Source organism: Corvus brachyrhynchos, unplaced genomic scaffold (assembly GCF_000691975.1).
Source record: "Corvus brachyrhynchos isolate BGI_N302 unplaced genomic scaffold, ASM69197v1 scaffold305, whole genome shotgun sequence".
Lineage (NCBI taxonomy): Eukaryota > Metazoa > Chordata > Aves > Passeriformes > Corvidae > Corvus > Corvus brachyrhynchos.
Genome location: NW_008239284.1, coordinates 675,928 through 696,672, shown reverse-complemented (window position 1 = coordinate 696,672; position 20,745 = coordinate 675,928). Strand labels below are relative to the sequence as shown.

The 20,745-nt window shown below is 47.7% G+C and overlaps 1 protein-coding gene across 2 annotated transcripts in view; it reads right to left on the bottom strand.

The window, feature by feature from the left end:
- The window catches only part of PNPLA7 (patatin like phospholipase domain containing 7), a 118,679-nt gene that overhangs the window by 50,965 nt on the left and 46,969 nt on the right, over positions 1–20,745 (bottom strand). For both annotated transcript variants that reach the window (XM_017740325.1, XM_017740326.1), the window contains exons 20-21: positions 8,223–8,283; positions 5,559–5,708 (exon numbers count right to left, since the gene is read on the bottom strand). In XM_017740325.1, coding sequence (XP_017595814.1) covers positions 5,559–5,708; positions 8,223–8,283 — 211 coding nt within the window. The remainder of the gene's footprint in view (positions 1–5,558; positions 5,709–8,222; positions 8,284–20,745) is intronic.

Here is a 20,745-nt window from a genome sequence, read left to right as displayed (position 1 = left end):
GAGATCTGCTTCATTTTCTCTGCTAAGAAACAAGGGCACTGAAGAGAAGGGCTGCAGCAAAGCTTCCAACCTCCTGCCTCAGTGAGGGGAAAAAGCATCACACGAGACAAAAACCCTCCCTTTCTTTCCAGGGATGAGCAAGGTACTCACTTAGGTCATTTGTTTCCTAACAAAACATCACTTTCTAAGATATGCAGGGGCAGGAGTACAGGTGTCCTAGTTCTAAGTCTAATAAAACACGGTCCAAAAGCTGCCTGGAGAAATGAGCAGCCCAGAGGGCAGAGAGTAATTTCTGAGGCTCAGAAATGGTTTCAAATCCACCTCACCTGAAAAGCACACCCACATCAAAAGACAAGGCCAGTACAAAACGCACCACAGAAAAATTTTAGCAGAGCAAATGTACTTGCTTGGACCCCATCAAAAGAAATTTTACTTTTGGCCTAATAAAAATCTACAAAATTATGTGGCAAAGTCACGTAACTGATAAATGCGTTTGCAAGTCAGAAGATCTTGCCCAGCAAAAAGATACCAAACTGTGCCAGGGTTCAGGCACCACAGTGAACATTTCACATTTAAATCTAATTTGTGTGTAAAGACAGGCAGAACTGTAATTAAAAACCCCAATAAATTATTAGCAAAGATTTTTCAGCGAGCTCTCTACATTATACATTTTTAGAACTGAAAAGAAGGAAAATTTAAAGGGCAGAAAGGAATGAGAGAGACACATATGTTGGATCTGAATCCCTCTCTACTTCAGTTTGAAATTCTATGAGATCAGAGGGCTCCCACATAGAACCAGAATTTGCAGAGCCATGTGGTGTCTTTTAGCTGGTCTCAGTAAAGGAACAAAAAAATAGTCAGGCAAATACTTTTGAAAAATCTGAATACTGCAGAAGAACTTCTTATCAAAAGATGCTCTCAGCTCTACCAGGATTAAGAGGAAAAGAATTAATAATAAAAATAGACATCATGAGCACTGACCAGAATTCATCAGCATGATGAATTGCATGGCAGAAAAACCTGTCCCCCTTCCTGGCACTCTAGTTTGGAGCTGGAAATTTCTGTTCCTGCTTTCTGAAGTTGGATATTCCACAGAATCCTTCCTCAGAGAGCCAAAGCCCCAGACTCAGAGGCAGGGCTGTCGCACTGGAGCCTGCAGCACAGCCAGGGGACAGCAGGGCTGCAGCCTCTGGGTCACTGCGCCCTGCAGGCCCTTCCTGCTCTGCCCACAGGGCTCAGGGCATTTTTCAGTCTGTATCTGCCTCAAGGTGAGGGCAGGTCCATGGAAAGCTGCTGCTTCCAGGTCCCAAATAAATCCTTCATCACACAGCTTGTGACAGCAGCAGAGCTGCCCCAGCCCCGGGGCCCAGCACAGGAAGGACCTGGAGCTGCTGGAGAGAGTCCAGAGGAGGCTCCAGGGGGATCAGGGGGATGGAGCAGCTCTGCTGGGAGAGCTGGGATTGTTCAGCCTGGAGAGGAGAAGCTTTGGGGTGACCTCACTGTGACCTTGCAGGACCTGAAGGTACAGGAAAGATGGAGCGAGACTGGTTACAAGTTTGGAGTGCCAGGACACAGGGAACGGCTTCAAACTCAAAGAGAGGAGGTTTAATTTAGAAAGAAATCCCTCCCTGTGAGGGTGGGCAGGCCCTGGCACAGGGTGCCCAGAGCAGCTGGGGCTGCCCCTGGATCCCTGGCAGTGTCCAAGGCCAGGCTGGACATTGGGGCTTGGAGCAGCCTGGGACAGTGGGAGGTGTCCCTGCCCATGGCAGGGGTGGCACTGGGTGATCTTTAGGATCCCTTCCAACCCAGGCCATTCTGTGATTGGAAGCTCTGTGGAAGCACAAGCATCCCTTAGCATTTAATTGGGACACAATCCCACTGTCTGGAAACAATATGTGAATTATCATAAACCACAGAAACACCAAATGTCAAAGAAACCGGCACGAATGGGTTGGGGAAAGCTGTGGGTGGTCCCACACGTTGGTGCTCCCTGTGTGCAGAATGCATCCCTGATGGAGAGCAGGCTGTTCACCTGAGCTGTTCCCATTACAAACCAGAACATTAAAAAAAAAAAGAAATTTGGAAAAAAAAATTAATTCAACCACTAAAAGGAATCAAGCAATGAAAGCATGAAGTCCTGTCTCATTACAGGCAAAAGTGTTTTGGTTTTTTTTTCCTGGGGAAAGGAAGATTCTGAATACTTATCCAGTTTTTGTGGAGACTACATACTCACTCTCAGACTGAGATTTTCTAGTTGCCATTATTTTTATATCCCTTTAATAATACAGAATTAGCTAAGAATTACCAAAACCAGCCCCAAAATCTTGTTAAATAGATTCACCTGCAACCAGCTCCAACTCCAAGCACTGCCCACAGCCTTCTCATGGAAAAGGAAAACCACCTTTTAAGTGTTACATTGTGTTACAACCCAGCCTGAATTCCCACACCAGGATTGGGGTCAGCCTGCATCCTGAGGCCAGGCTCCTTTCCCAGAGCAGCAGCAGCTGGTGATTCCTGCAATGGTCTCAGTGTTCCTGTCTGCATCCTCCTAATTCCTTCTATCCTCATCTCCAACCTGCAGCAGGGAAATTCAAGGCATCACTGCAATATCCAGCTAAGTTCATATTAACAGGAAGGGGAAGGAATTTTCTATAATAAATATATTAAGTTGCAAAAGAAAGCTAAAACCAGCTGCTTTTACCTCCCCACATATCAAGGCTGCTCTCCACTGCTCTGGAACATATCTGAAGCTCAGAGCGATGAAATTATACGGATGAAATGTTAAATATGGATTAAATGTTAAGTCAAGTACTGTAATCAGATGCTGCCATTTAACTGACAACTAGAAAAAAGGCTGGCTCAAGGAAAAAAAAAACCAAAAAACAAACACCAAAAAAATGTGAAGTGCAGCAAATCTACACAGCCAAACCCCTTATTTTCCAAAGGGAGAGTTCCTTTCAGAGAATGTTTTCAATTAAGCCTTCTCAAGCACGTTTTGAGCAGCTCTCATTCCCACAAAGCCGGGGCAGGTCTGACCCCAGTTCACCCCCAAGCCCCAAGTGCTGATGAGCCATCTGAGAGCTGGGAGCTCAGGGAAGGGCTCAGGTGGCAGCAAGGCCCCAGTGCAAACCTTTCCACGTGGAATCATGGAATGGTTTGGTCTGGAAAGGACCTTAAAGCTCATCTCATTCCACTCCTTGCCACAGGCAGGGACACCTCCCACTATCCCAGGCTGCTCCAAGCCCCAATGTCCAGCCTGGCCTTGGGCACTGCCAGGGATGGGGCAGCTTCTTTGGGCAACAGCTCCCCTCATGTCAAATGTGCAGGTGAATAGCAAAACCACCTGAAAACAAATCAAAATTTCACTCCACTGCTCAGTTCATTTTTTTGTTGCAGGAAGTCAGAAAAAAAACCATCATTCCGAAACCTCAGCCCCTTCCCTGAAAGCAAAGCACCACCTGCACGTGGCTCCCAGCACTTTGTGAGGCACTGAGAGGGAACACACAAACAAACGACCCTCAGGGAGAGGGTGAAGGAGAAAATACAAAAGCTACAAGTTAAAAAAAATAAAAAGGAGGAAAAAAGAGAATGCTGCTTCTGCTAAATAAAGAAAGAAGAACTGCAGGCTGCCAACACCCCCAGCACAGCTCTGCAGAGGTTTTGCACTGCCTGGGAGCTCTGGGGGGCTGAGGGAGCTCGGGCTGGGCGTGGAGCAGTGGCTGCAGGGCCAGAGAGCTCCTGTGCCAGCGGTGGTTGGGACCAGATGGCTCCCTGTGTTTTCCCACAACACTTTCCTCTTCCCACTGCAGCCGTCTGCTCCCTTTTGGCAACAACTTCAGGTGCCAAGGGTGTACAGAACCATCTCAAGCTGCCAAGCACTGCACAGGCGTCAGCCCAGGGAAAGAAAAGGAGAAGGGTGAAGGAGGAAAGGCCGAGTGACCCCACCAAACTCCCCCCTTGGCACGTGCCTGCTGCTTTCAGCCCAAATGGGTATTTTTATCCTGAACAGTCCATCTACCTACTTAAGTTTCTGTTTGTTTTATTTACAGGCTCTTAGTGTTGTCACACATCAAAACAAGCTGGCAGTGATCCCTAAGGAGTCCCCATTAGCAACACAGCTCCATTATGGATGTAACATTTCTCTGCCATCTCCAAAATAAGAGGAATCTTCAAACACCCACAAATTAGTTCTCACTGCAACGAGTTTCCACCATAAGTTGCACAGAAATTCAGGCTTCAGAAGGTTCAAGAGCTCAAGCACCATCAGCTTTTTCCTGTGCCTGTTCACCCAGAAGATTTTTAAGCACAAACAGGAGCATCAGCTCCAGACACCAAAAGTCAAAAAGGAAATTACCAAGAAATGTAAGTGGCTACACCTCAAGCAGCAGGTAACCTGTACTTAAAAAAATTATAAGCCATGAGAGAGCAGACTAATAATTCCTCAAAGGAGATTCACTCAAGAGATCTGTAACAGCATTTGAGGATGAGAAGAGGATGTTCAGGAAATGTCAAACACCAGTAATGAACAAAAAATGAATTCTGAATTAAATACATGGGTTTGTGAGGAACTGGAACTTGCACAAGCAACTTCACCCATGGATAAAGCAATTAATGACTCAGTTGTGAGCTGAACACATGGTTTTGTGGGCATGAGACAGACAAACAAGCTGGCAACAAATGGGACAATGATTTCAGACTAAACTTTGGATTTCCAGTGCCAATCTGGATCCCCTCCACAAGCATCTTCCACCGAGTCTTACGCTTACCACTCATGTGCAACCACAACACAAGAAAACTGCCTAAGAAACCCTTTGCTGGATGAAGCTTTTCAGCTGAGGAGGTCTGAAAGACTCTCACCCATGAGCTGGAGAGAATCAGACTCTCAGGTGCCGTGGGAACAGTGCCCTGGTATGGGATGTGTCTCCTGGAGTGACTTAGGGGAACTGAGGGCAGCAAACCAAGGGCCAGAGAGGAGGCTGGTGAGTATTTCCAGGTCATTAAGACAACAAAGTTTTCAACTATAATGAAATGCACATTAAGGATGGGAATAGAGAAGCAGGAAGAATGAAAAAGGCTCATCCTGACCACTGCTGTAGAATCACAGAATGGTTTGGGCTGGAAATTACTTTAAAGATTATCTGTCCATGGGCAGGGACACCTTCCACTATCCCAGGTAGTTCCAACCTGGCCTTGGACACTGCCAGGGATCCAGGGGCAACCACAGCTTCTCTGGGCACCCTGTGCCAGGGGCTCCCCACCCTCACAAGAATTTCTCCCTAATCTCTGATCTAATCCTGCCCCCAGTTTAAAACCATTCCCCAACTGTCTTGTGGGGACCTGGCCATATAAAGAGTCCCTCCCCCTCCTTTTCTTATAAGGCACTGGAAGGCCACAGGATTCTCTCCCAAACCTCCTCCCCAGCTCTGCAACCACCCCCAGGTATTGCTACCCCCTAACACAGCGTGAACCCCCCTCTGACAGGCGACAGTACCCGGCCATGACACTCTAAAATGACGAGCAGAGTTTGTTTGCTGTGATGCCAACATGGGAACACTCACCCACAGCACTGAGGGCGTGCTTGAGCTCCAGGGTGAAGGCTGTCAGCGGCACCTCCTCGGACACCGGCATGATCGCCACCGTGGACAGGTTGCTGGCAGGATTCCCTGCATCCCACTTGCTGCTGGAGCTGTGCAGTCCAAGAGGATGACCTGCCCACAGAGAAAACACCTGCCATCAGTCAGCCAGGCTGCAAACAGTGGATTGTCACCTTCAGGCAGGAGGGAAAGTGTCACTGTGTCACCGAACTGCTCCATGTCGGAGAAATGTAACACAGACCTGCACAGCACGGGAGAGCAGAGTCCCCACATATTTCATTTTAACAGGATAAAGATCAGTTTCCATCATTTTTGGTTGCTGGTACAGCATATGTGGGTTGAAGTCAGGCAATGTTAAAAACATGCCAGGAATATGTTCAATGAAACGTGGATTTACCTGACTGTGGAAGACAAAGTTAAAAGGCACTTAAAATCCCTTTACCACAACTTTGGAACTGATTTAGCCCACAAGAGGAATTAGCTTAACTAACAAAACCCCCAAACCTGTTGTCAGTATTAAAATATTCCAAAAATTATCAATCCTTTCCTTTCGGTGTTCCTAAGCAAGGAAGGAAATACCTGTTTTCAGCAAAGCTCCTACAGAAAATGTGCATCTCCACCTGTTTGCCCTTCTCTCCAAGATGCAGAGCTTTACAGATATGGACTTAGGAGTATTAAAATAAAATACAGAACCTCTGAAGTAGCAGCAAAGTACCAGGGAACTATCTCTTATATAATTTGGTGAGTAAGGACAGAGAGTCCGGGCAGAGGAAAAGCAGTTTTGAGAGAAATCTGCAATGCATGTGAGGAAGATCAAGATCTTCCCAGACAGCTGAGAGCAGGTAAAAGCCAATGTTCTACAAACTGTTCTTATTCTTTTTTCTCTTTCGCTGAGCCTTCTCAGAAAATCTCACTCTGCTGCTAATGCCTGTCGACTCAGCTCCAAGTACACAAAAAATTTTGGATTTAAGTCAGGATTTCACATCCTGCTTATCTCATTTCACCCAGCAAAGGCCTAAGATGTACCATCAAGATGAATTCTTGAGCTGGGCATATGGAAATATTTGATATCCCCTGTGCAAACCCATTCAAAGGCTCAGTGCCAGAGTGACAGACCACTGGAAGACACAAAGAAATATCAGATAAACTTCTTTTTAAAAATATATTCAGCAATTGAGTTATTCATTTCAAATCTTCTAAAACAGCTCTGCACAGAACATTAAATAGTTTTCCCCCTCCCTTTGGTGATCTTCAACAAGATATCTGTAGGTTCAAACAGGTTACACATCAGAGCTCAATCCCTTCATCTCCACAGGCCCTTCCCTCCTCAGAACTTCAGTGGTGATTCTCTCATGGAACTCCTGTTACTCTCACTAATTTTCCTCCCACCTTCTCTGTTTCCTCCATTTTGCCCTGTTTCCCAGACTCTGCCCTGAGCCACAGAGGCACTTCAGCAGGCACAGAAGTTAAAGTACAATTATCACCAGGTATTTGTGCTCAAGTGATTGCACCCAGAAAGCTGAGCAGATGAAGAAACAGCAGGTTCCCTTCCCCAGACTGCTCTCAAATGGGAAAATTGGTGACCTTCATTTTCAGTCTCCTTGGAATTTGGCAAAACCAGCAACTGAAATAATTAAAACCCCTCAACCAACCCAAATCCAAACATTCCTCAGCACCAAAGAGCCCCACAACATCTTCAGCAGTTAACAGGCATCTGCTTGCTTTTAAATGCTGCTCAAGAAAATTGGGATAATTCCCTCCTACTCCCTTCAGTCTGCAAAGAGACTTTGTGTTGGTACTGCCACAAACACAAAGCTTCAGAACCAACCCATGGCAGGCCTTTTCCTCCCAGACAATCCATTAAAATACTGCAAATACAGGCATTTTAAGTCAGTCTTTATGCTGCTGCTCAGCACAGTGCTCTGACCCCAGCCCATTACAGCTGCTGTTTCCAATGCTCCCTTTACTTTGCTCTTGCAAGAAATTCCAGGGAAATTTCACTGCACACAGGCAGCAACACTTCTCTATCTCAATTGCAAATCACTCCATCCCCCCACCCCGTTAACCATGCTCTGCCAAAAACAACATGTGTACACAGAATAAAAATCACCATCCATGTGTACCTACAGCTGTTACAGACCACAGACTCTCTGGTCTGGGAGGGAAGAGACCTCAAAGCTCATCCAGTTCCACTCCTGCCATGGGCAGGGACACCTCCCACTGTCCCAGGCTGCTCCAAGCCCCAATGTCCAGCCTGGCCTTGGGCACTGCCAGGGATCCAGGGGCAGCCACAGCTGCTCTGGGCACCCTGTGCCAGGGCCTGCCCACCCTCCCAGGGAACAATTCCTTCCCAATCTCCCATCCAGCCCTGCCCTCTGGCAGTGGGAAGCCATTCCCTGTGTCCTGTCCCTCCATCCCTTGTCCCCAGTCCCTCTGCAGCTCTCCTGGAGCCCCTTTAGGCCCTGGAAGGAGCTCTGAGCTCTCCCTGGAGCCTTCTCCTCTCTAGACTGAAATTTAGCAATGAATTTCCTTTCCAAGTATGCACTGCCTACTTCCAAATTTAAGGATGCAAGTCTGGCTCCAAGGAAGCCCCAGCATCAATGGGAATAGTCCAGGAATGAGTCTTACCTCCCTGCTGCAGACTGCCAAGAATCTTCTCGCCCAGCAAGTGAATAAGTCTGGTCACAACCTGGGAGAGAAAGGAAAAAAAAGAAACGTTCAGGCAGAATGTACTAGAAGGAGAGTATCCACATGGAGGCTTCCAAACTTTTTAAAGATGTTCCCTCAAGTTGAGCCACACAGAGTCAAGGGTTTGCAGATGTAGCTTCTTTGCTGGCTGTAATATACAGTGACTGATCATTTGTCTTGATTTCTCCTACCTTGTTTTACTTTAATTTGGAAAAAGAAGAAAAGAAAACAACCCCAGAACAAGCAGGATTTAACTTGCTTTGGGGAAAGAAAAAGACAAAAAAGAAAAAAACCTGATTATTTGGGGAAATATGTCAAACTGCATTCTCAGCTCTCCTCATTTCTCTCTGCAGTGCACCTGCACCTCTAAGTCACTCTCACTGCTCAGTGGGCGCTGCACAGTTACACCTTTTGTAGGTGCTAAAGGCTCAAAAAGGTTCAAGTCTGTGTTCAAACAGACCCTTCCCCAGTCCTGGTGAATGGTTTACAGTAGGCAATTTAAAACACTTGGGGAAAAAAGAAAAAAAGGGATAAATACACCCCCTCAACACCTGCAGAATCACAGCAAACTACCTAAGAAATTGCTGTCCCCCTCCAATCATGTTTGCCTGGTAATTCATGTTTGAAGGCACAGATGTTCTCCCAGCTGTTTTTCCAGCAGGACTCACGTCAATATAAACTAATATTCCAATAGCCAAACGTATCTCCAAACTGACAAGCCTCTCTCCATCATGAACCATCAATAACTCCTGACAAGTGGGGCAGCAGAAGACAAATCATTGCAATATCAAAAAGCGACAGACATGGAAAACGCAGCGTTTATTCAGAAAGCTCTACACAGATGTTTTACCAAATAAGAAGAAGAGTCATTTAAATGCCTTAAGGATTAGCAGAGCAATCATTACATATTCTCCCCCAGACAAATAATTCAAGATCAAAATAGGACATTAAAAAACCCCCAAAACAACCAAAACCAACCAAAGTTCTCCAAAGTTAACAGGCAAAACAAGCAGCAGCCAGGTTACCTGGACAAACACTGCTCCTACAGGAACAGGCACTTCAGGATGCATCTTCCCAATAAAGGGCCATGTGGGCACCAAGACAGGTCAGGATGCCCACCTGAATCATTTATACATCTTGCTTTAACAACGAAAGCTGATGCTGCAGATTGCCCTGCACTATGGAACGCTGTGTATGAAGCATTAAAATATTTTAAGTTCTCTAGGGGAAAAGGGGGAAGAGCAAACAGGAGGCTTCCAGCACATGGTGACTTGTAGTGGAGCACAGATAAAAGCTAACCAAGGTTATTTCAGGGATTTCATAGCATGGTTTGGAGTGGAAGAGACCTTTAAAGCCTATCCAGTCCAACCCCTGCAGTGAGTAGGGACACCTTCCACTAGCCCAGGTTGCTCAGAGCCCTGTCCAACCTGGCCTGGGACACTTCCAGGCATCCAGAGGCATCCCCCACCTCTCTGAGCCTGGGCCAGTTCTGCCCCATAGCCATGACTGCAAGATCCTGAAGATGTCACATCAACATCTCCTCAGTGACCACGATAAATCCCTTGGAAGTGCCTCTTACTTGCCCCAAGAGCAGGCACACAGCATCCATGCCTGCTGCCACCGATGTGGGAATGACAGCAGGAAAGCTCCCAGCCTTATCCTGGAATCTCAGACAGGATCTAAAATGCTTCCCTTTGTCCAAAATACACCAGAATCTGACCATCACCCAACCACACAACTTGTTGCCACTTCAACACCACCAGGCTCTGTGGCTCTGGGCTTTCCCAAAGGCACTGCATGCAGCTACAGAAAACTGCCCCAACTACGGGGAGAATTCAGGGGAACAGGGAATTCTTAACAAAAATAGAGCCTGACTGCCCTTGCTAAAGGAGCTAATCTGCCCCCAGAGCGTATTTGCTCAATACCCAGCTCACAGGCTTCACCTAAACCCGCAGCAGCAGAGCAGGACTTTCCTTCAGCAGTTTCGGGAGGGGCTGTGAACATTTTACACTTCTAAAGCACTTAAGCATCAGAATTTTAATTACTTACTAAAACCATCTCCTGTATTTATAACTTTTTCTGCTTTACAGGCAGCTAAGGAGAGCTCCAGCTAAGTTACAAAATATGTCCAAGGTTAATGATGGAACTAAGAATAGAACCTATTGGTCTCATTTTCCAGTTGGCTGCTCCTATTACCAGGAAATATTATTTGTCCTGTTTGCTGGAGCAAACCTTACATCCTTGGTATGTATAGATAGGGAAAATTATTTCCCTGGTGACTTTGTACAACAAGCAAAGCTGCTCCCCAGAACGGGATGAGTCACTCTGTCGCAGTCATGGCAACGTCCAAGGAACATCAATTTGGGATCCGAGCTCAGAACTGAAATTTCCACAGTTTTATATTACATACGCTAGATATCCTTCCACAAAAAGGCAATGTTTTCCTTTAAAAGGGACTTGTCCATCCTTTTGAGGGAGAAATCAATACAAATCCCATCTCTCCATCGAGAACAGACCTGACCTGATCGACCCACAGCCCTCGCTGTGCAGGGCAGCAGGAGCAGCTCTCCCCAAAGTCAGGGCAGCTGGGGAGAACTGAAAAACGAGAGGAAAAATTCATCCTTCAGCTTTCCAAGCCCCTTTATTCTCACTCCCACACAGCAGGAGGGCACGGGAAGGAACAGCACAGCTCAGGGCAGCCCAAGAGACAACAAGGAAGCCAAGGGATCTGGGAGAAGACAGGGATGGCTTGGACAGGGAGGAGGAGGAGGAACAAGCAGGAATAAGCCCTTGGGCTAGGAGCAAAATGACAGAGATTGAAGGGAAACAGTTATCCCAAGTGTGTCTGGAGGAGATGGAGGCAGAAAGGCAGGTATAGGGTGGGTACCTCGGTTCAGACTCTGGCCTGTGACTCAGCAGTCCCTTAACCCTCCTGCTCATTTTGTAAGAAATTTAAGGTGGGACTCAGTCTCTTCTCCCAGGTGAGAAGTGACAGGACATGAGGAAACAGACTTGAGCTGTGCCAGGGGAAGTTCAGCTGGATATTAGGAAAACCTTCTTCACTGAAAGGGAGGTCAAGCACTGGCACAGGTCGCCCAGGGCAGCGGTGGAGTCACTATCCCTGGAAGTGTTCACAAAATGTGTGGATGTGGCACTTGGGGACACGGGTTAGTGGTGATCATGGTGGTACTGGGGGAATGGTTGGACTTTACGATCTTGGGGGACTTTTCCAACCTTAACAATTCACAGAAAGCTCTGGGAATTGGCAGTGAGGGTTTAGGCAGAGGGGTAGGGCAGGACCTGGACAACACAGCGAGTGTCCATCCTCTGGGGGTGCAGCCCCCAGCACTGCCCCGCACTCCTGAGCCAGGCACAGCCTGGGCACTGCTTTTCCCAGAGCCTTCTGCACCCCTTCCCAAGGGAACACCAGTCTTTCCCAATCACAGCGCCAGAATAGCCCAGAACGCTTCCCAGACATCTGCACAAGCAAAATTCTCTCATTCCCAGGGTGTCACCGTCACCCGGGGCTAGACAGCCCTCCCAGTCGGAAGTGTCTGCTGTGCTCATCCCTACGGCACATCCTGGATTTTACAGTCTCTTCTAGCACCCAGCCCTGCAAACACCCCTCCTGCTGGCACAGGATCAGGCAGTTTCAATTTAAGGCTTGAAGAAAAATCTACAAGAAGGCAGCGAGTCAGAGCCCAGACAGATCAAACAACACCAGGAGGTTCCTAATTTAGGTGAGGATCGTTAATTGCCTGTAAAGCAAACGCAACTTTGGGACCCCTCGTGCTGGGGATGCAGCTGAGCTTGCTTTGGTTGGTGAAGCAGTTGAATTAATCCTTCCTTATGGTTAGGAACAGCAGTGGCAGTGAGTGCACCCAGCTCAATTAATCACAGTTAATCACAGTAACGAGCAGCAGAGCCGTGGATTGGACACTTGGCTGTCAGGACAGGCCTGCTCAGAGCTCCCCAAACTGTGCCAGGGAACACAGCTTCCCACCCACTGCTGCCTGCCCAGGCTGGGAGGTGACTCAGGAAGGTCACAGAACACCCAAAGAGGCACTACAGGGGCTCATGGAGCGAGCCTGGAGCTGTGGGGTCTGCCTGGGCTGGGGAGGTGACCGAGTTCACCATCGAAAATATCCCCAAAGCACACAAAACCCCACTCTCCTGAGCTTAAGCAAGAGTTTTCAGGCCACAAGGATGAAATCTGACCTAGCAGGTCTAAAAAATGGAGTAAATCTCCATTTCAAAAGCTACTTGGGGCTCCAGGTGCATCAGTGCTGTTCTCCAAGAGCCCCAAAGCCCTCCAGCTCCCACAGACACCACTGCAAATGTCAGCTCATAGCCCTGGCCCAGGGCAGGATGTTCAGGTGAGACATTTTACAAGGGAAATAACCATTATTCCTCCTCCTCCTGCCATCCACCCCCCTTTTCAGATGAACTCTCCAGAACACTTTTGTGCAGCGTAAAACAGGACAAAGAATTTCTGTTTCTCACATGGTGGTGGAGAGCACTTCCCTCAGCACAGTTCCACCTCTCTGACCCAGCTCACCACTCACCACCTCCTCTACCTGCAAACATCTCGTCTTCATGGTTGTTTCAGGATCAACTCCATCCCAGTGAGACCTGCTGAGGCTCCCTCAGCACCCCAGACCCCCCGATTTCTCCTGTCTAATGGGACAGTCTGTTTCTGCATCGGCTGCAGAGAAGATTCTGGGAAACCATTAATTTTCCCTCTGCTTAACTAATGTTCAGTTAGTCCACAGACCTGCAGCCTCTGCAATCGTGGCAGGGCAAGGCCTGAACACCACATCCCAAGGGACTGTATTTCCTTACTTTAGGAAGATTAATTCCTGTTTCAAAAGCAGGATGTGGCCAGGCAGGATTTCAGCTCTGCTGTTGACGGTGCCAGCACAGGGCTGAGTGCTCCATCCATCCTGGGGCTGAGGTGTTATCAGAGCACCACTTGCTCCATAGCCACTGTAATTCCCACACTAAGAGGTTACAGTCACTCTGCAGTGCTGTATTTCCGATAATCCCTTTAAATATTTCAAACTATTACCTACCCCTGCTAATCTTCCAAGGCTGGCTTCTGGTTAAAGCTTTTGCTCCTATTCAACTGTGAAACTCAAGAGCTGATTTACAAAAAGCTCTTTTGGAAGTGATTTTCATGAGAATTCAGTTGGAAAATATTTTCCTGTGGACATTTATTTCATTCTGTGAATGCTATGGATTGCCTTGCAAATTGAATTATCTGATAGACAACAACTAATCCAAACAAAGCTTGCTCCATTTTAGGTAACTTTTGATTTAGAGAAAATTATACCTGAAGGGAGCCTACAAGAAACCTGGAGACAGGGCCTGGAGGGACAGGACACAGGGAATGGCTTCCCACTGCCAGAGGGCAGGGATGGATGGGATACTGGGAAGGAATTGCTCCCTGGGAGGGTGGGCAGGCCCTGGCACAGAGAAGCTGTGCTGCCCCTGCATCCCTGGCAGTGCCCAAGGCCAAGTTGGATGGGCCATGCCCATTCCCTTGCGAGCCTGGGCAGTGCCCCAGCTCCCTCTGGGGAAAGAGCCTTTCCCTGATGCCAACCTAAACCTCCCCTGACACAGGTCACTGGTCACCAGAGAGACATCAAATATGTTCGATAACAATCTACCGGTGCCTCCACAGCAGGGAATTGCAGAGCTTCACATCCAGATGTGATTTAGTTAAAGGACCTGTAAAAGGGTTCTGTGCCACACAGAGACCTTGTGAATGAGCTGCCATGAAAAACAGGCCTGCCAAGGGTTTTCTGTTCTACAAAACAAAAACAACTGGAGTAAAATAGAGCAAACAGCCACACAAATCCACAGAACAGCTTCTGGGAGCTCTTTCCAGGAGCTGAGATTATCCTCTACCAGCTTTCTTAAGGGCTTCTTCTAAGGGACAAGGGAGGAGGAGAGGTAAATTAGATCCTCAGCTTGAATAAAGCGAGGATGTTATTGAAGCTTCACACAGCCCCGGATCAGATAAGCACCGGCTTGGCCTGGAATCAGGGAGCTTAGCAAGGGGGCTCCGATTGAAACTTCCAACGTTTGATCAGTGCTGTGACAAAGCAAATCCTCAGTGCTCCCTCAAACAATTCCTGGCACCTTTTCAAATGCTGCTGAGGCACACGGAGGAACTGAAGCTTTATCCTGGGGCTGTTTGAGCTTCTAACGCTTGGGATCAATCTTGTCTTGAAGAAAAATGTCATTCTGGCACCGGTGCTGATTAAACCCCTGCTCCTGCCAGCCTCGCTCAGTGACCACGGCATTCCCACTGAATTCCTTCTCTCCATTTCATGTCCACTCCTCCTACAGTCGAGGAACACTTATTGGAATGGACCAAGAGAACAAAGACAGAAAAATCCAGAAGCACAGCCTCTCCTGACCTATTCCCCAGTGCCACATCAAGCTGAAGCCATGACGCACAATCTGCCCAGTTCCTGTGTGCAGCATTTTGGAAAGAGGGCACATTACAGAGCTCACTTTGTAAGGCAGATAACCCTGGGGAAGGCTCCAGCCACTTCAGAGAGGCCCTGTTCAAATACTCATATAAAGATAGCACAACTCCAGTTGGAGATGGATGACAGGTTCTGAATATATTTAAACCCCAAGGGCAGACTCAGAGAATTAAAAGAAAGATGCAGAAAATCTCTTTCTATTTCTCAGCACGCGTTTCCAGCACGCCAAAGGTTGTCTCACAGTTCAGCCCCCACAGCTCCCAAGCAGTTTCTCAGCAGCATTTCCATCAGCAACCAGCAGGTCTAAATTTCAAGTTAGAATTCTAAAAACTAACTCAGCTCAGAAGAGGCAAAGCTAATCTAGGAAATGTGATCCCAGCTCTGCAGCGATGTTAGAACATCTCTGTGATCTGCTCACAGATTTTTGTGCTCTCGCTGCTGCCTCAACGCTGCTTTGTGGTGCCAGGAATCGTGAGCTGGTTCCCTGTCCTACTTTCCAGAACTGAAGGCAGGGATGAAAATAGAAAGAATCAATTCCTTTCCACTCCTGCAAGGCTGGAAAGCTTCGAACAGCACCAGAAATGAGCACAGAGGCTGTCAGGGAGCAAACGCTCTGGCTGGCAGAGAGCCCTGAGGGCTGTGCTAGAGAGCTGGGGGCATCAGGGTGGACAAAACCATTAAAGTCTGGCACCACGGACCACTTTCCATCAGGAATGTTTAGGATGCCATATCCAGAGTGAATCAAGGTTGAGGTGCTTTCCTGAGAAGCCAGACAATGTAGGCTTGACTTCTGCAGACTGAGCAGGATCTAGAAATCAACATCTGTCATTTCTGGGCACAAAATCAGAAGTTTTGGCCCTTATTTATAACTGAGGTCAGGCTCCCCACGCTCACCCATCTGTTTCAGCCCTCAGAATAACCTGAGCTACAGTTGGGCACATGGAAGATCCCAGCAGATCAGCTCCTGTCTCTCCCAGGACCAAAGCAGCTGTCCAGGAGACAAAACAGATCATATAGATCTTCCCCAAGAATCAGCCATTCCACTTCTCTGGATTGTACACTGCAGCTCAAGGAACTGGAATTACTGCCTGGACTAACAGAGCACAATTTCCCTCATTTCACACAGTTCTCACTGGCAAGCACCACCCACGTCCTACAATTTTTTTTACACACCAGGTGATGTTTTCTTACAATGCATTCCAGAGTTGGAACCCTTCCTGGATCACCTACAAACACGGCATGGCTGGGGAAAAGTCTGCAGGATGCAGTCCTCCCACTAACTCCTAAAATGAAAGGGTTTTTCACCCTTCATAGGAACAGTCTGGAGCCTCCTCATGAGGGGGCAGCTCCAATTTCTGCTCTCTGACAGTGACAGGAGCCAGGGAGCAGCTGGAGCTGGGCCAGGGAGGCTCAGGCTGAGAGCAGGGAAAGGTTCTTCCCCCAGAGGGTGCTGGGCACTGCCCAGGCTCCCCAGGGAATGGGCACGGCCCCGAGGCTGCCAGAGCTCCAGGAGCGTTTGGACAGCGCTGCCAGGGATGCCCAGGGTGGGGCTGTTGGGGGGGCTGTGCAGGACCAGGGGTTGGACTGGATGGTCCTGGTGGGTCCCTTCCAGCTCAGGATGCTCTGTGGTTCCATGATTCTGTAAAGCTCAAGGGTGACAAAGAGAGGGAAACCCAAGCTCAGGAACTGCCTAGTTTTTGGCTGTTAACACACACACACACACACGCCATTTAGGCTCTACAGAAGTTGCCAAGAGGAACACCAAAAAAATCCAGTTCTCTCTTGAACTAAGAGAGGATTTCACCTGACTCAGGGCACCAGCACCACTGTTGGTCATTATTCACCAAGTGAGACTCATGCCAACTTACCCTCACCAGGCAGTGCAGGAGCATGGAGCTGACAGAGGCAGAGTTGCTTTTTGTCCTGTGTTTTTCTGCTTGGCAGGGGGAAATCCTCCACACCACTCTGCTGAATCACCAGCCAGCTCTTACTACCCAGTCAATTATTTCAGAACTACTGCACCTGCTATCCCTTCATTACTTTATTACTTCTGCTTGAATGGAGAAAACAACATCATAAACCCTGGGTATAAATCACTCTCCTAGACTAACAGCCAAGAAAATCGGACAGAGAGAATTCATTTGGTCCATCCCTCTGCTCAGCACTAAGCATTACACCACTGATCATTTTGGAAGGGGTTATAAAAACAAGTAACAATCTTTTAGTCTTTCTGGGGAGCAGAATGAGCATTTTCTCACTACCCAACTGCTGCCATTTCAGTTCAGTCCCAGTTGCTCTGTTCCAGTATGGTGAGCAGCTTCTGCCCTTTCTAGCACAAGACAACTTTATACATCTGAAAATAGCCACCATGTCTTCCCTTAACCTTTCACAGGCTTTTTGTCTTTATAGCTCAGTATTTCTAAGCAGCACTCAGCCACCTCCTTGTCCTCCAGACTCCCTTCCTTTGGTCTGCCTCTGCCTTCAGATGTGCTGCCACAGGCTGGTGCTGAAGCTTTTCCACCATCAAGGAAAATGTCAGGGCTTCTTCAGTCCAGAAACATTCTGTTAGCATAGTTTAGGGCTTTTTTGCAACTGCATGACACTGCCCAGGCATGGGCAGCTTTTGATCCTCTAATGCCTGGATTCTTTTTCTAATAAAGTGAACCAGCCCCTGTCCTCTGCACACCATTTATCAGTTTCCAGCTCTTCTCTCCAGTAAGATCCTTTTAATTTGGATGTTCTAGTTGTCTCCCAACTTTCTACCCTAGAGTTTTGCTCCATCACTTCAATTCTCTCTCACTTCTGTCCTTCCTCTCTCACCTGCATCCAAAGCAGCGTGGGCAGCAGGGCAGGGGGATTGTGCCCCTGTGCCCCTGTCCTAAGGTGAGACCCCCACCTGCAGTGCTGCCCCAGCCCCGGGGCCCAGCACAGGAAGGACCTGGAGCTGCTGGAGAGAGGCCAGAGGAGGCTCCAGGGGGATCAGGGGGATGGAGCAGCTCTGCTGGGAGGAAAGGCTGGGAGAGCTGGGATTGTTCAGCCTGGAGAGGAGAAGCTTTGGGGTGACCTCAGTGTGCCCTTACACATGAAGGTACAGGAAAGATGAAGACTCTGTCCAAGGGTCTGCAGTGCCAGGACACAGGGAATGGCTTCCCACTGCCAGAGGACAGGGCTGGATGGGAGATTGGGAAGGAATTGTTCCCTGGGAGGGTGGGCAGGCCCTGGCACAGGGTGCCCAGAGCAGCTGGGGCTGGCCTTGGATCCCTGGCAGTGCCCAAGGCCAGGCTGGACATTGGGGCTTGGAGCAGCCTGGGACAGTGGGAGGTGTCCCTGCCCATGACAGGGGTGGCACTGGATGGGCTTTCAAGGTTTCTTCCTACCCAAACCATTCTATGATGGACCTAGCAGCCAAAAAGAGAACACACAAGGCCTCTGAAATCATTAAAATATTTTACCTTAAATTCTTGAGAGTCTGAAGGCATTAACTGCATAAATCACCTACATAAAGTCTATCTAATGTTCCTCTTTCTATTTCTAGTGGGGTTCTAAAATAATCCCATAGAAAAAAAAGTAAGTTCTCACATTTTTTATCCCAGTTTTACATCGACTTAGAATTTGGAGACCTCAAACAGCAGCACGAATGTGTCTTTCTAACAACCTGTGTTGCAACACATTTCCTTAAAATATCTATGTTAGCATTTTGTTTCATTGCAACTAATTAGCAAGACTATAGGCAAGTCTAGATAAAACCAATTCCATACTGAAAAAGGTCAGGAATTTGAGGCTGATGGGCTGTACTCTGCAGACATGGGAAGACAATTGAATTCTATTACAAATAAATGTTTTGAATTGTGCTATAAATGTAACATTCGAGCTCAATTTTAACTGCAAAGCAGAGATTCACAGCTCCACAGAGATCACTGTTCAGGGGAAAACAACTCTGCCAGCTGGCAGAAAGGGAAGAGAGAGAAAAGAGACACTGAAATAAATTCCTGCCCCAGATAAAGAGGCAGAATTAGAACCCAGCCTTAGTGCAGAGCAGTGTTCAAAGCATTGCTCAATGTTTAGGCCAGGCTGGATGAGCTTGGAGCAACCAGGTCAGGGGAAGGCTCCCTGCCCATGGCAGGGGGTGGAACAGGATAAATTTTAAGGTCCCTTCCAACTCAAACCAGTCTGGGATACTGGTAATTTACAGTCTGTATGTTTAGCAGTTACATTTAAAATCGTCCACTACACAAGCAGAAAGGTGGGTTTGAATCCTCCTTGGGTCATTTCCTCCCTCCTGGATCAGTCACAAGGACAGTGATGGTTGACAGCAGCTCCAGAGTGGATGTGACATGTTTGGGATGTCCCCAGTTTGTGGGGAGCTCTGTACTGAGCTCCCATTTCATGAACCTGGGCAGGGAATCAAATTAAATAGAGAGGAATAAACTCACAGGTCTGTTCAAGTGAGCTCCAGGGACCAGAAGTTCCTTAATAATCCCCAACAGAAGTTCAGAAACACTTCAGCAAAAATAATGCTTACAGGGAAACCAGGAAGATAATTTTTCACTGACATAACTTCCAAACACTTATTGCCATAATTAAATTCTCCTGGCAATAATACAGATAAAACCCTATAGCTTTGGTACTATGAAAAAAAAGTTGCTACAGGTGTTAGGAAAGCAAGAGAATACAAGTACTTAAATCACATTTATTATTTTTGCAGGTTTTTTTTTTTTAAGAAATCTGGTAAAAAAAAAAAAGTCTAGGTCTTAAAGACAGTAAAATGACAAATCAGAAATAATTTGAAGTAACAGCATTAAAGAATTTCCTTTAAGGCCAGTGCAATGATTTAGTGCTTAGTATAATGTCCCTGATGCACTTAGGGACAAAAGAATTAAATTTCAAGTCTGTCAGTCTCCAAATTTTCAGGAGAGAGATATAATGTCAAGTGAATTAAAGAGGATGGATGAGCTGATGGATTCAAGGGGAGCAATCAGAGTGTTCAGGACACACACAGATCTGGCAGGTGCAGAATGAGGATCCACAACCTAAAATGGCAGGAAGAGGGAAACCAACCCCCAAATATCAAAGCTCTGGGAATAAAGGCACAGAGAACCAAGGGCGGACTCTGAGCCCCAGTGAGGAGGAGGAACGAAGAACAATTCTAAAGTGATTTTAGAAGCCAAACTCCCATTTCCCATCAGTAGCACTGAGTGAGTTCCACTTTGCTAACATCCTGCATTTACGTAGGACCCTTCCCAGATACACAAAGCAGCCCTGCAATAAAAACCTGCTACAATTGATCAGAGGACAGAGCAAGGAAAGCTGGTGGGAGCCTGGGATGGATCCGCTCAGGCGGACAAGGAGCAGGTGATGTTTTCTCAGAATGCATCCCTCGAACATGTTGGGGTTTTAGGAGCTCTCCTGGGTTTTTGTTGTTGGTTTTTTTTTTTGGTTTTTTTTTCCTATTAAAGGAATTTTCCCCCCATACATGTTGCTAGGGGAACAAATGGCTAGGTACTTAAGAAAAACAAAAGACCTGGCTGCTCTTTTTGTTTCACCTGGGTGTGTGGGCAGTCGGTCTTGGCGTTTGGACAGAGAGGGAGTCTGCTTCTCTGCTTCTTCAGCTGCTTTTCCTTTCTACTGGAGAAGCTCCGGGATCCCAAAGCCCACTTCCCCTGCCCTGGACAGAGAGGGAGGCTGCTTTCTTTGGGTGCTTTTCCTTTCTGCTGGAGCAGCCCCGGGATCCCAAGGCCGCCTTCCCTGCCTCGCTCAGAGCTGGGCTGTGGCCGCCCTGCCCCGCCATTGCTTCGAGCCTTCGCTGTGTTTGTAGCCGTGCTCGCCCTGCCTGCACAGACCTCCGGGGGGTTCTCCGTTTGGATACATCTCATCTGCCATCCGGGATTTGTGCTTGTCCCTGCCATTCCAGCCTGCTGTTCCAGCCTGCCATTCCAGCCTGCTGTTCCTGAGGGCCCAACCAGACA